Consider the following 14,361-nt stretch of genomic DNA (forward strand, 5'->3'; position numbering starts at 1 on the left):
ATGTTGTTACCTACCCTCACCACCTGGGGGCGGCCCGTCAGGAAGTCCAGGACCCAGTTGCACAGGGCGGGGTCGAGACCCAGGGTCTCGAGCTTAATGACGAGTTTGGTGGGTACTATGGTGTTAAATGCTGAGCTGTAATCGATGAACAGCATTCTCACATAGGTATTCCTCTTGTCCAGATGGGTTAGGGCAGTGTGCAGTGTGATGGCGATTGCGTCGTCTGTGGACCTATTGGGGCGGTAAGCAAATTGGAGTGGGTCTAGAGTGTCAGGTAGGGTGGAGGTGATATGGTCCTTGACTAGTCTCTTAAAGCACTTCATGATGACGGAAGTGAGTGCTACAGGTCGGTAGTCATTTAGCTCAGTTACCTTAGCTTTCTTGGGAACAGGAACAATGGTGGCCCTCTTGAAGCATGTGGGAACAGCAGACTGGGATAAGGATTGATTAAATATGTCTGTAAACACACCAGCCAGCTGGTCTGCGCATGCTCTGAGGACGCGGCCAGGGATGCCGTCTAGTTGTGTAGCATGGCCAACTTTAAGTGCAGCAACTAATCATTCTCTAATTCATAAGAGGCTAATTCATTGAGTCTATATACCACATCTGGAGTCAGTCTGACTTATGGTTCATGAGAAGAAGATTTTGTACATATTTTTTGCATTATCATATGTGCTAAAGTGCATCTATAGGTACAGTGCGGCCATATTTGAATTGAGAAAACTATTTAGTGTTACATATGCAAAGAATGAGTTGTTAATAGTTTCCTTGTTTTTTTTAGATATCAATATCAAATTCCGTGTGGTTCGTCTTAGGGACATCCATAATAGCGATGATAAATTTCAAGTTGATAGGCCACTGTGGAGTGGATTTACAGTGGTTTAAATGGACAAATATAATCCGATTTTTGATTTGTCAATAAATAAGCCATCTTTTGACCAATCCCTTTCTCAAACTAAGTTAAGACATGTACCATAGGCCTACATTCCAAATATGGTGTAATTTAGTCCTACGAGAAGAAAAGTTTTGAAGTTTTTATTAGCATATTTTAGCGTATTAGCTTATGTGCTAATAGGTATCTACTGGTATAGTGCTGCCATCTTTGAATGCATCAATGTTATCTTCTCAAATTCTTTAGGGACTATTGTAATGAGTCCAAAGACCACATTTGGAGTGAATCTGACTTTTAGTCCATGTGAAGATGTTATAATGATTATTTTAAGCATTAGCGTTACATAGTCAAAAAAAAGTGAATTGTTAATAGTTTCCTTATATGTTAAATATCAGCGTTCATCATGGTAATGGATTTGATGACCCTAAAAAGTTTCAAGTTGATGAGCCATTGTGGAATGAATTTACAAAGGATTTAAATGGACAGGTAAAATCAGATATCCTGATTTATCAATAACTGAGCCATCTCTTAGCTTTTCTCAGACTACATTAAGAGATATACTATGGGCCTAAATTTGGAGTTGTTATATGGACTGATGGTTCATGATAAGTTTTTGAAATGTTTTCTGAAATTTCCAAGATGGAGGAAAATCTATCCAGACCTTATGGGTCCTTGAGGCACATTTGTTCAGTATGGGTAAAGACAACTACATTCAAAGTTTCAAGTCTCTAGGTCAATCAGGGTGGCGGATATGAGGTTTTAAGTGAGACTTTATAACAGCGCCACCTATAGGCCAACAAGTGCCATTATTTTTGACCAAATTAATCATGGTCAGTGGTTTCTGTTTGACAAGTTAAAAAAACGTTACCAATCTATCCTTGAGTTATTTGACTATGAGCAGAATACAGAGATTAACAATAGGTTTCACAGCTTCATTGTGAACCAATAAATAGAGACCTATGCCTGCTCTAAACATTCTATGTCTAATTTTGTGTTACCATATGTTGCATGCTCATATGTGCTGCTGGTGGAGAGACCCTAGTGTAGCGTGTTACAGAGGGTCTGGTGGTTTTGAGGGACAGGCTGGTGCTTAATCAGGCCTCTCCAGCAGGCGCAGTGTGAGGTGTAGGCTCACTGGGGGAGTGATAGAGGGAGACCCCACTGAGTCCTGGTGGGCTGGGCGATAGCAGCATGATGGATTTATCTTCCCCTTCCACATTATACTAGATTAACTCGCTACCCAAGAACCAACTGGAAACAGCTTAATGGTGGATGGCTGTTCTCACTGTGTTGACACTATTGGTGAAATGATGTGGTGATGAGCCAGTTTTACTCAATTTCACACCTTTTTTTGTGCATTTTCATGGACAGGGTTTTCCTTTAATTCATGTGACAGAGCACCTAGCGTGGATTGTAATTATGATGGGTCTCACAAACACTGGATAAAGTTGATTCAAGAAAAGGTAGGATGTATAAACAACTAGGCTGGCCTAGTTAATTTACTTTAATAAATTGAATATCACCAATTGTTAATGTCACTCTTAAATCCATGGTTATCATCTAGAGTCTGTATATTTACCTAGTTTTTACTTTTTTAGTTCATAATGTTATGTTCATTATCAACCCCAGGCAGGTTTGCTGAGCCAAATATAGCTCTTATCAGCATACACAGCATGACCGTGCAATTTGAAAATGTGTTTCAGATGTCTCCCAAAGCGTAGAGTACATTATCACACATGTGAAGTATAACTGAATGTGTCAAAATGCTGATGATGACAGACATGTCCCCAAACCACTAGTGCCAACATCACCATTGAGAAGAGAGAGCGGCGGTTGGATTTCATTGTGACCTCAGCTAACTCTTATACCCTTCTTTCAATCCTGGTTATCAAATCCGCTCAGCACCACGAGTTCTGCAAGACGGAAATAAATAAAGATGTGTTTACAAAGAATGCGTCTTTGCAATATCTAAGAGAGGGAAATGGACATACTTTGAGAGGATGTATTGGAGAACAGCACTTGTGATCTTGGCCTTTCTTACTCATGCCATTACAGGTGAGTGGATCAAAACAAATCCATCACATTGGTAATATATTCAAATTAATATTGACAGAACCTTTGTAAATCATAATGGTGAAGCTCTTACATAGAGCATCTTCAATAAATAACAGTTATAGGTGACTGTTTCAACAAACAAAGATTTCTCTTTATAGTGTATATTTTCTTTATCTTAGAAATGCGAGTGACTGGTCAAACGTTGGATGTGTGTGCCACCTGTCACCCTAACGCCACCTGTGAGGAGAAGGTGGATGGTACCGGCAAAGCCTGTAACTGCATGTATGGCTTTGTTGGTAATGGAAGAACTTACTGTCAAGGTGTGTATCTCCAGGTTTAAACTCAAGATGAAGGAATTACTTATCTTTTATCTAATGGGTATCAGTTGTATTCAAATTATACTAGTATTTATTGATTATTTTATTATTTACCACTATTCTTCTCTCTTACAGACAAAAATGAATGTCAGATAGGAGCCAATAAGATCTGTGGGCAGCATACTGCCTGCCATAACACCTATGGAAGCTACTACTGCACCTGCCTGGCAGGATACAGCCCTTCCAACAACATGGCCATCTTCATCCCCAACGATGGAACCCGCTGTCAGGGTAAGTTATAGCGATTACTGATGCTGAATACTTCAGCAGCTTTGTAACATTAAGAAAAGAAGGGCGACATAAAAATCATTGCCATTTTGGCAGATATGATATATGATTGTGAGTCTTCTTAAGCTTTATGGACGTTAACTTGATGCTAATTTGGAATGAGTGAATGTGCTACAGTCACGCACATATTGGTGCCTAATAACTGGGTACATTACCCAACCACATTAACTAATAATACTAACACAACATCCGTGTTGGTTCTATCTAGACATTAATGAGTGTAGAGTCCAAGGGATCTGTGGTGAGGGGGGTAAGTGCACGAACATGCAGGGGTATTTTAACTGCCTCTGCCAAGTCGGATACCAGGTTCACAATGGAGCAGAGCCATTCCACCCACCCCAGGACAAGGCCTTGTGCAAAGGTAAATAACACAAACCACTTGGGCTCAGTATTGTAAGACCTTTCAGTTAAATTATAGGTACAATTCTAAGATAATGGATAATAATCAGAGAGCTGTATGCTTCAAAAATGCATGTTTCAGAATCTCTTTGCCTGCTGCCCTATACTATACTGCAGCCACTGCAATAATTTAATGATTTGTAGAACATTTGCAGAATGACAGTAGTGTTATCAAAAAGTATGGTATCTGTAGTGTTGTCCTTTTCTCCATGTGTAGCCATTGATTGTGGGCAGCCTCCCTCGGCTCTGAATGCAGTCCAGCTGTCAGCCACGGGAACACGTTACGGCAGCATAGCTAAATTTGGCTGCTCTGGGGGATTCTTCTGGAAAAGCGGGGAGAACTCCTCCGTTTGTGGAGCAGAAAGTGTGTGGAAGGGCCCAAGTCTTGTTTGTGAAGGTAAAATTAATAAATATTTCCCTCCTAGCATTGTTTCATTTAGATTTTTGCATTCATTCATGTATTTAACATGTGGATGGATGAGTGTTTTGTTTGTAGAGAAAAATGTTATCATGTACTGCATCTAGGAATGGTCACTGGTCAATGTCCTTGCTTTGCCTCTCAGAGGTTGACTGTGGCTTGCCCCCTGCCCTCCCTCACTCAGTAATGTTGTGGAATCAGAGCACCAGGATAGGCTCTGAGGTGGTTTATCAGTGTAACTCTGGATATTACAATGTGGGAGAGGGAAATGTCTCTGTATGCACTGCCAAGGGACAGTGGGACCAGACATCTTTTATATGTAAAGGTAAAATAAATCTTCCCTCTCAGCATTACCATCTGCAATCACTACCTTACATCCATAACTAACTCATAACTGAATTAACCAAGTGCTTTAACAAATACCTCCTAGGCCATGTTGACCATACCATGAATTATATTGTGTGTCCAAAATATCAGACATGAATGTTTGCCTGATGGAAATTGCACACTGTTGTAATGCTTTCTCTTTATAGAGATAACGTGTGGTGATCCCCCTATGCTGCCACACACTGGACAGGTGTGGAATGGCAGCACAAACCCTGGCAGCACTGTGCTGTTTTACTGTAAAGGAGGGTTTTACAGAGAGGGAGGGGGGAATATTTCACAATGCACTAGAGATGGTTACTGGACAAAGGCAACGTTGTCATGTAAAGGTAACAGTTTTGCCACGTAATACTTTCTCACATATTCTCTTGTGAAACCTCTTTTGAGATTTTCTGTAATCTATATGTCATGTAGGAATCATATCAGAGAAGCCAAATCTACTACCTATACAAATATCCTGGTGAATAATCTGTTATCTCAACCATTCTCTCATTCTCTGTGTAGAGGTTGACTGTAGTTCCCCCCCTGCCCTCCCTCACTCAGTAATGTTGTGGAATCAGAGCACCAGGATAGGCTCTGAGGTGGTTTATCAGTGTAACTCTGGATATTACAATGTGGGAGAGGGAAATGTCTCCATATGCACTGCCAAGGGACAGTGGGACCAGACATCTTTTATATGTAAAGGTAAAATAAATCTTCCCTCTCAACATTACCACCTGCAATCAATACCTTACAAGTTATCCATAACTAACCCATGACTAAATTACCCAAGTGCTTTAACAAATACCTCAGAGGTCATGTTGATCATACCATGGAACAATATTGTGTGTGCAAAATGTAAGATATTAATGTCTGCTTGATGGAAATGTGCAGAAATTGCACACTGTTATAATGCTTTCTCTTTGTAGAGATAACGTGTGGTGATCCCCCTATGCTGCCACACACTGGACAGGTGTGGAATGGCAGCACAAACCCTGGCAGCACTGTGCTGTTTTACTGTAAAGAGGGATTTTATAGAGAGGGAGGGGGGAATATTTCCTACTGTACAGAAAATGGTTTCTGGACAAAGGCAACATTATCATGCAAAGGTAACTGAACATTTCTTACATACACTGACAGAGATGAAATTATGAGAAATACATGGTTTTTAGCACTCTGATACACTAGTAGAAACAAAGCATTATTGATAAATAGCTACATGTCTTCATAAGATAAGACCTGTGGTTGAAATGAAAGTGTTGAAAGTCAAATCTAAATGTTCCTTATGCTTTACATCCAGGATACACATAATCAATTCCATACTGCTTTCCCCCTTAGAAATAATGTGTGGTGGTCCCCCTATACTGCCCCACACTGGACAGGTGTGGAATGGCAGCACAAACCCTGGCAGCACTGTGCTGTTTTACTGTAAAGAGGGATTTCATAGAGAGAGGGGGGGAGGTATTTCCCAATGCACTAAAGACGGTAACTGGACAAAGGCAACATTGTCATGTAAAGGTAATGTATATGACTTTGTCACATGTTCTCTAGTTAAACCTCCTTTGAGATTTTGTGTAATGTATGTATGAATCATATCAGACACCAAATCTCCTTCCTATACAAATCTCCTGGTGAACAATCTGTTATCTCAACCATTCTCTCATTCTCTCTAGAGGTTGACTGTGGTTCTCCCCTGCCCTCCCTCAATAATGTTGTGAGATCAGAGCACCTGGATAATTAAATGATTTATAGAACATTTGCAGAATGACAGTAGTGTTATCAAAAACTGTATCTGTAGTGTTGTCCTTTTCTCCATGTGTAGCCATTGATTGTGGGCAGCCTCCCTCGGCTCTGAATGCAGTCCAGCTGTCAGCCACAGGAACACGTTACGGCAGTGTGGCTAAATTTGGCTGCTCTGAAGGATTCTTCTGGAAAAGCGGGGAGAACTCCTCCGTTTGTGGAGCAGAAAGTGTGTGGAAGGGCCCAAGTCTTGTTTGTGAAGGTAAAATGTATACATTTTTCCCTCCTAGCATTGTTTCATTTAGATTTTTGCATTCATTCATGTATTTAACATGTGGATGGATGAGTGTTTTGTTTGTAGAGAAAAAGGTTATCATGTACTGCATCTAGGAATGGTCACTGGTCAATGTCATTGCTTTGCCTCTCAGAGGTTGACTGTGGCTTGCCCCCTGCCCTCCCTCACTCAGTAATGTTGTGGAATCAGAGCACCAGGATAGGCTCTGAGGTGGTTTATCAGTGTAACTCTGGATATTACAATGTGGGAGAGGGAAATGTCTCCGTATGCACTGCCAAGGGACAGTGGGACCAGACATCTTTTCTATGTGAAGGTATTATATTAGTCATTTCTGTATGGTCATGACACATTAATAACAATTACATATGATACCAACTCTTATATAACCACTATCCCCTTTTCAAATTATAGAGATTGACTGTGGGGAGCCAGTGTTTATATCCCATGCTAAGATGCTATGGGACCGGACATCGTTGATTGGTAGTGTGGTTTATTACCAATGTGTTGAAGGATATTACTCCACAAGTGGGAAATGTTATACTGAGTGTGGAGAGAATGGACTTTGGGAGAATATAGAACTTCAATGTGAAGGTGCATTTCTATTACCAGCAATATAATGAAGGTCTTTCAAAGACATGTATTTTCATTTATATTCAAATGCACATTTGCTTTGTTATTGTACTGTATGAGTCATTTTGCTTGAATAACTTGAACATGTACAGTAGTGTTTTTGTCTCTTTATGTTAAACCAAACAAACCTCAACTGATTTCTGTGAACAGAGTTAAACTGTGGGGCTCCACTAACCCTACCCCATACTAACATGCTGTGGGACAATACAACTGTCCTGGGCAGTGTGATTGAGTATGTATGTAAGGATGGATTTTACCAGGAGGGAGGAAATAGTCTCTCAACATGTATATCATCAGGACAGTGGGGAATTGTTTCAATAATATGCAAAGGTACGGTAACAATATCTCACTCTGAAGCTAACCCTATTCTGCTGCATGATCAATTGTCTGTGCGGGCACACTGTAATAGTTACTCCCGTGAACTCATTATACTGTGTCAAAGTGCTCACATTCAAATTGATGTTGTATGTCTATCATGAATGCGCCCACCTATGTAGTAGATGTGCTTTCAGCACTTACTATTCTGTACCAGAAGGGGGTAATGTTGTATTGGGTAATGGGTTGTAAATTCATGTTTAATCATGATCATGAGTATGTTGCAACAAAATAATCAAGACTAGTATTTGTGTATACTGTGCAGTGTAATCTAATCTTTTATAGTAATCGTCACATAATTCAATTGATCCACCTTGTTTTGACAGCTACATGTGGACCGGCCCCTGCTCTGGCCAACACAGAGGTGGTGCTGCAGAACACAAGTGTTGTGTTCCATCGTTGTCTGGAAGGATTCCACAGCTGGAGAGGAAGAAACACCTCTGTTTGTGACATCACTGGGAAGTGGCAAGCTGCCACATTGCGATGCAGAGGTATGCATTCATAAATCTGTGAACTATAGTTCATTTGAAAAACCTTTTAGTATGTGGAAGGAATTAGTGTAGATCAGTGATTTTTTTTTCATTTCACTTTTTTTTAACACATTGTTTCTCATCCCTTGTGACTACCAGAAATCAAGCCTGCCATCAGCGACTTGGTTGTCTTTAATGAAAAATGTTTGCGTTGGAAAGCAGACAAGTATGAAGAAGACACAGAGAATTACAGAGTAAGTTTACCTTAACAAGGACCTTAAAATATGATAATATTATTGATTATAAAAAGTGCTCTCTGAACTGCATACACCTTGACCATCATTATTTGATCTGTCTACCTGTATGTAACAGGTAGCATTTGTGGGATTCAGGGCCTATCAAAGGTCATTCCATGACAAGAGGAAGAAGCTCCTCAGCTCCACATCAGACCACCCTGAGATCTGCCTGAACCTGCTGCCTGTTACCAACTACACCATCAGCATCACTGCACTGTCTGCCAGGTTCACCTCCACACTTACAACAAACACCAGCCTACAAGGTACACTACAAACACCCTTGACTAACAATCACAATTTGATTAATAAATATCTGAAGATATTATGAGAAACATGGAGAAGAATATTGACTTTGACATGGATATGAAATCCAATGTTATTAAATGTGTCAATACCTTCTCATCTTATAGTGCCTCAAGCCCCAGAGATTTTATACAGAGAAATTGAGGCTCCATTGCCCACTTTGTGGCTACGCAGATCAGCTGACACTCTGGACCCAATTAGGTAATTCATAATTTTACCTCCAACGCTCTCCCGTACTAAAAGCTGATTTTGTATCTTGAAATTTGCCCACTGAGGTCTGGCTATTACGACACAAACCCTTTTCTCTTTTATTCCTGGGTTTACAGTTTCTACCAGGTGTTTGTGTTGCCACTGGAGGGGACTCTTGTGTTTGACTGCAGCTCTCCTAAGACCCCAGACTTCTCCAGTCAGAGGAAGCCCCATGGACAGTACATCACTGCCCAGCTCCATCTGAGGGATATAGGGAAAGAGATTAACCTGACTTTGGGCGATGGACACTACTATGGAGGGTTCTACAATGCTCCTTTACAGAAAGGCAGAGACTATTACATCATATTACGAGCTGTCAGTCAATGGGGAGGGGTAAGACTAACTGCTATGCATTGGAAATAAATTATATGTGGAGTTTATTCATATAAAAGGAAGGACAGTTTTGAAGGTCATCTTTAACAAATTATTATTGATAATGCTTGTTGATCTTATAGAACTCCTGCATTAATAATTAATCATTCTGTATGTGCCATTTGAACTATTTTCTAGGCTTTCAAGCACTCTTGTGTTATTTGGGCAAAAGTGAGAGGTAAGGGTTCCTTTTCTCATATTTAGCCCACTGTTGTGGTTTAATCAGATTGTTGTATTGATGTTGCATGATGTTTTCTCTCGTTTGGCAGATATATCCTACATAATGAAGGTTTCATCGCTTTTTGCTGGAGGATCAATTGGAGTCTTTGCTTTGGCCATTTTTCTGGGACACTGTTACACCTGGTAAGATCTATCCTATCCTAGTGTGTATGCCTACTTATGACATTTATGATACAGTTGAAGTCAGAAGTTTACATACACCTTAGCCAAATACATTTAAACTCAGATTTTCACAATTCCTGACATTTAATCCTAGTAAAAATTAGCTGTTTTAGGTCAGTTAGAATCACCACTTTATTTTAAGACTGTGAAATGTCAGAATAATAGTAGAGAGAATGATTTATTTCAGCTTTTATTTCTTTCATCACATTCCCAGTGGGTCAGAAGTTTACATACACTCAATTAGTATTTGGTAGCATTGCCTTTAAATTGTTTAACTTGGGTCAAACGTTTCAGGTAGCCTTACACAAGCTTCCCACAATAAATTGGGTGAATTTTGGCCCATTCCTCCTGACAGAGCTGGTGTAACTGAGTCAGGTTTGTAGGCCTCCTTAATCGCAGACGCTTTTTCAGTTCTGCCCACGAATTTTCTATAGGATTGAGGTCAGGGCTTTGTGATGGCCACTCCAATACCTTAACTTTGTTGTCCTTAATCCATTTTGCCACAACTTTGGAAGTATGCTTGTCCATTTGGAAGACTCATTTACGACCTAGCTTTAACTTCCTGACTGATGTCTTGAGATGTTGCTTCAATATATCCACATACTTTTCCTGCCTCATGATGCCATCTATTTTGTGAAGTGCACCAGTCCCTCCTGCAGCAAAGCACCCCCACAACATGATGCTGCCACCCCCTTGCTTCACGTTGGGATGTTGTTCTTCGGCTTGCAAGCCTCCCCCTTTTTCCTCCAAACATAACGATGGTCATTATGCCCAAACAGTTCTATTTTTGTTTCATCAGATCAGAGGACATTTCTCTAAAAAGTACAATATTTGTCCCCATGTGCAGTTGCAAACCATAGTCTGGCTTTTTTATGGCGGTATTGGAGCAGTGGCTTCTTCCTTGCTGAGCGGCCTTTCAGGTTATGTCGATATAGGACTCGTTTTACTGTGGATATAGATACTTTTGTACCTGTTTCCTCCAGCATCGTCACAAGGTCCTTTTCTGTTGTTCTGGGAATGATTTGCACTTTTCGCACTAAAGCACGTTCATCTCTAGGAGACAGAACGCATCTCCTTCCTGAGCGGTATGACGGCTACATGGTCCCATGATGTTTATACTTGCGTAGTATTGTTTGTACAGATGAACGTGGTACCTTCAGGCGTTTGGAAATTGCTCCCAAGGATGAACCAGACTTGTGGAGGTCGACAATTTTTTTCTGAGGTCTTGGCTGATTTCTTTTGATTTTCCCATGATGTCAAGCACAGAGGCACTGAGTTTGAAGGTAGGCCTTGAAATACATCCACAGGTACACCTCCAATTGACTCAAATGATGTCAATTAGCCTATCAGAAGCTTCTAAAGCCATGACATCATTTTCTGGCATTTTCCAAGCTGTTTAAAGGCACAGAACGTAGTGTATGTAAACTTCTGACCTACTGGAATTGTGATACAGTGAATTATAAATGAAATAATCTTTCTGAAAACAATTGTTGGAAAAATTACTTGTGTTATGCACAAAGTAGATGTCCTACTTGCCAAAACTATAATTTGTTAACAAGAAATGTGTGGAGTGGTTGAAAAACAAGTTTTAATGACTCCAACCTAAGTGTATGTAAACTTCCTACTTCAACTGTATGTGGAATTCATTTTCAGATACTGATCAAATCTGACTTAATACATAGCCTACTTAACTTTCTGTATCCCCTTTTCAGGTTTTGTAAGAAGACATGACAGTCATCGTGAGGACTGCCTTTTTAAGTTGGGTCACACTTGGTTTATATTAGCATAACGTTCAACGACATTTACCTGTCATATTGTAACTGTGTAAAAATGTGTTTTGTATTGTAGTTGTTTTCTGTACTAAAATAAAGGTATAAAAATGTTTTGTCATTGTTTATAGAGTTTTATTATCAGCAATATCATAAATAATATGTTCTTAAAATACATTCATACACATGCAATACAATGCATTTAAACTTTTTACTCTGTTGGTTTGCTACATTTTTAATCACAAGTTTCGAAAAAGGCAACAGTAAACATGTTGTCACCCCCCCCCCCCCCCCCCCCCCCCGATTTGATTACTGTAGCGCTCCCCTTGGGCAAATCAGTGTAATTTTGTAAATGCCGGGTCTCTATGGCAAGATGCATCAATCACCCAGGTTTCTGGTGTCTGAGATACCGTGTGACTAAAGTACAAACGGAAGGAAAGAGACAGATCCATATTTCCCCTTCCGATTTCATCGTGGGGGACAATTACAGACATCACCAGACCCAATCAAAGGGATGACTAACTCTGGAGATCCTTTTGGCCCCTTAGGTAGATCTGGCTTTCGGTTTTTTGCACCTTGTAGAATAATCTCCAGAACTCTCTAAGGTTGGATTTTTTGATGTCGCTATGGCAGTTCAGACGGCTGGTTGATTACTTTTTTACTGAGGAATGTGTTGTTTTTCATGAGCATGTTTTGTAAGTCACTTTTCTGAAATTGCTTGTAAATATTGTATGTTTTTTATTGTGTTGGATTTGTAAATATTGTGAATTTTCTATGATTTCTATGAAAGAGAGGCCTTGGTCTCAATGTGATTCCCTGTTTAAATACATTTTAAAAAGGCAACAGTAAACATGTAGTCATCCACGAATGATGCAGCGCCCCGCTTGGGCCAGTCAGTGTAATTTAGCTAATGACGGATTTCTGTGGCAAGACGCATCATTCCCCCAAGTTTAATCAAAATCAGGCCAGTGGTGTCTGAGATATCGCATGGGTTAGCTAGACTCATATCCTTGAGAATGTCTGCCAAATTTCAGCACTCTGAGTCAAACAGATCAGGAGATTTAAATATGTGCCCATTATAGTACTACCATGTGATAAATGTGAATGTTCTTGCATATGGTGAGTCTTGACAGTGTTTGCAACATGTGTACCAAATTATGTGACAATATGAATATCCTTGACTTATTTATATGCGTTTATGTGCCATACCACACCCACGTGAATGTTTATTGGTCAATAGCAGCCATTTTGTTTTAGGTACTAGTCTGAAAAATATTTCATTGAGACACCATTGTCCATAGATGCCAAATATCAAGTTTCATGCATATCGGTCATTCGGTGCCAGAAGAGTAGCGTTTTAAGTGTTTTTCACAAAATGCTAAATGGCCCTTATGGGTCCCTGAAGGGAATTTGTTCATTGTGAGGAGAGCAGAGGTGGCACCACAGGTTCAAAAGTGTATTTTCTGTGGCCTGGAGTTTTTCCTTATCTCATGACCTGGTCAGATAATTTGTAGCCTATGACAGGGTCCATAATGATCTTTTGTTTCTCACTGGCCCGGTGGGACCAGTTGGCCAGAAATCTACAGGCCTGAACAAAATTTCTACTGGCCCGAACATGTTGTACATTTTAAATGCAGGGCCTATAGGTTGGCATGCTTTCTCTGTATATGCAGCTATTAATAGTCTATATTTATAATAAATAAATACAAAATAATTTGGTGGGTGCTTATATTTGCCCTATTTCACACATGTACAAGTGTGCATTAATACACATTTGTGAATTGAAAATGTGATTTTTGCATATCCCAGCTCTCCCTGAGACACTTTTGGAGAGTGGGATTACGGCCAGGGTCTACCATTATTAACTGCAATCCTAACCGCTAGACTACCTGCCGCCGCCTTTAAAAAGCTGTTTAATAGAATAAAAAAATGTAAGTCATTACTCTATTCTTAAGAATTGCATTAATTGCATTCATTTTTAGATTTTTTTAAATAATTTTTTTTACATGTCAAAATAGGATGCTTCCCCTTTAAGAGAACTGTGTTCCAAAAGAAATATCGACCTGAGGTGCTTCAGTTCGCTTGAACGTTCGCTATTTTGCCGAACGGTTTGTACAGAACTATATGTTTCCCCAAAACGTTCTTGAACAGACTGAGGTAGGTTTGCTCCCGTTTGGTGGGTGTGGCTTGAAGCAATGAGTGACATATGAAAAACAGCTTCTATCTCAAGGCCATCAGACTGTTAAACAGCCACCACTAACATTTAGTGGCTGCTGCCAACATACTGACTCAACTCCAGCCAATTTAATAATGGGAATTGATGGAAATGTATTGTAAAAATGTATCACTAGCCACTTTAAACAATGCCACTTAATATAATGTTTACATACCCTACATTACTCATCTCATATGTATATGTATATACTGTACTCTATATCATCTACTGCATCTTGCCATCTTTATGTAATACATGTATCACTAGCCACTTTAAACTATGCCACTTTATGTTTATATAACCTACATTACTCATCTCATATGTATATACTGTACTCTATACCATCTACTGCATCTTGCCTATGCCGTTCTATACCATCACTCATTAATATATCTTTATGTACATATTCTTTATCCCTTTACACTTATGTGTGTATAAGGTAGTAGTTGTGGA

The 14,361-nt window shown here is 39.8% G+C and overlaps 1 protein-coding gene across 8 annotated transcripts; it reads left to right on the forward strand.

Moving 5' to 3' along the window:
• Positions 1 to 2,138: 2,138 nt before the first annotated feature.
• susd1 (sushi domain containing 1) lies at positions 2,139 to 11,809 on the forward strand. 8 transcript variants are annotated; one of them, XM_039001406.1, is made up of 23 exons: positions 2,139 to 2,355; positions 2,596 to 2,947; positions 3,127 to 3,267; positions 3,400 to 3,555; positions 3,821 to 3,973; positions 4,229 to 4,408; positions 4,575 to 4,754; positions 4,963 to 5,142; positions 5,318 to 5,497; positions 5,722 to 5,901; positions 6,131 to 6,310; positions 6,615 to 6,794; positions 6,961 to 7,140; positions 7,239 to 7,418; positions 7,608 to 7,787; positions 8,159 to 8,323; positions 8,462 to 8,556; positions 8,675 to 8,861; positions 9,009 to 9,102; positions 9,228 to 9,483; positions 9,661 to 9,700; positions 9,792 to 9,885; positions 11,637 to 11,809. In XM_039001406.1, exons 2-23 carry the CDS (start codon positions 2,893 to 2,895, stop codon positions 11,653 to 11,655), a joined length of 3,255 nt encoding a protein of 1,084 aa, XP_038857334.1. In that variant the 5' UTR covers positions 2,139 to 2,355; positions 2,596 to 2,892; the 3' UTR covers positions 11,656 to 11,809. The 8 variants fall into 8 exon arrangements, with proteins under 8 accessions (XP_038857334.1, XP_038857494.1, XP_038857571.1 ...); XM_039001566.1 differs by having other exon boundaries at positions 7,000 to 7,140; XM_039001643.1 differs by having other exon boundaries at positions 4,614 to 4,754.
• Positions 11,810 to 14,361: the final 2,552 nt, after the last annotated feature.

The sequence above is a fragment of the Salvelinus namaycush genome, chromosome 1, assembly GCF_016432855.1.
Source record: "Salvelinus namaycush isolate Seneca chromosome 1, SaNama_1.0, whole genome shotgun sequence".
In the NCBI taxonomy this organism is placed as follows: domain Eukaryota; kingdom Metazoa; phylum Chordata; class Actinopteri; order Salmoniformes; family Salmonidae; genus Salvelinus; species Salvelinus namaycush.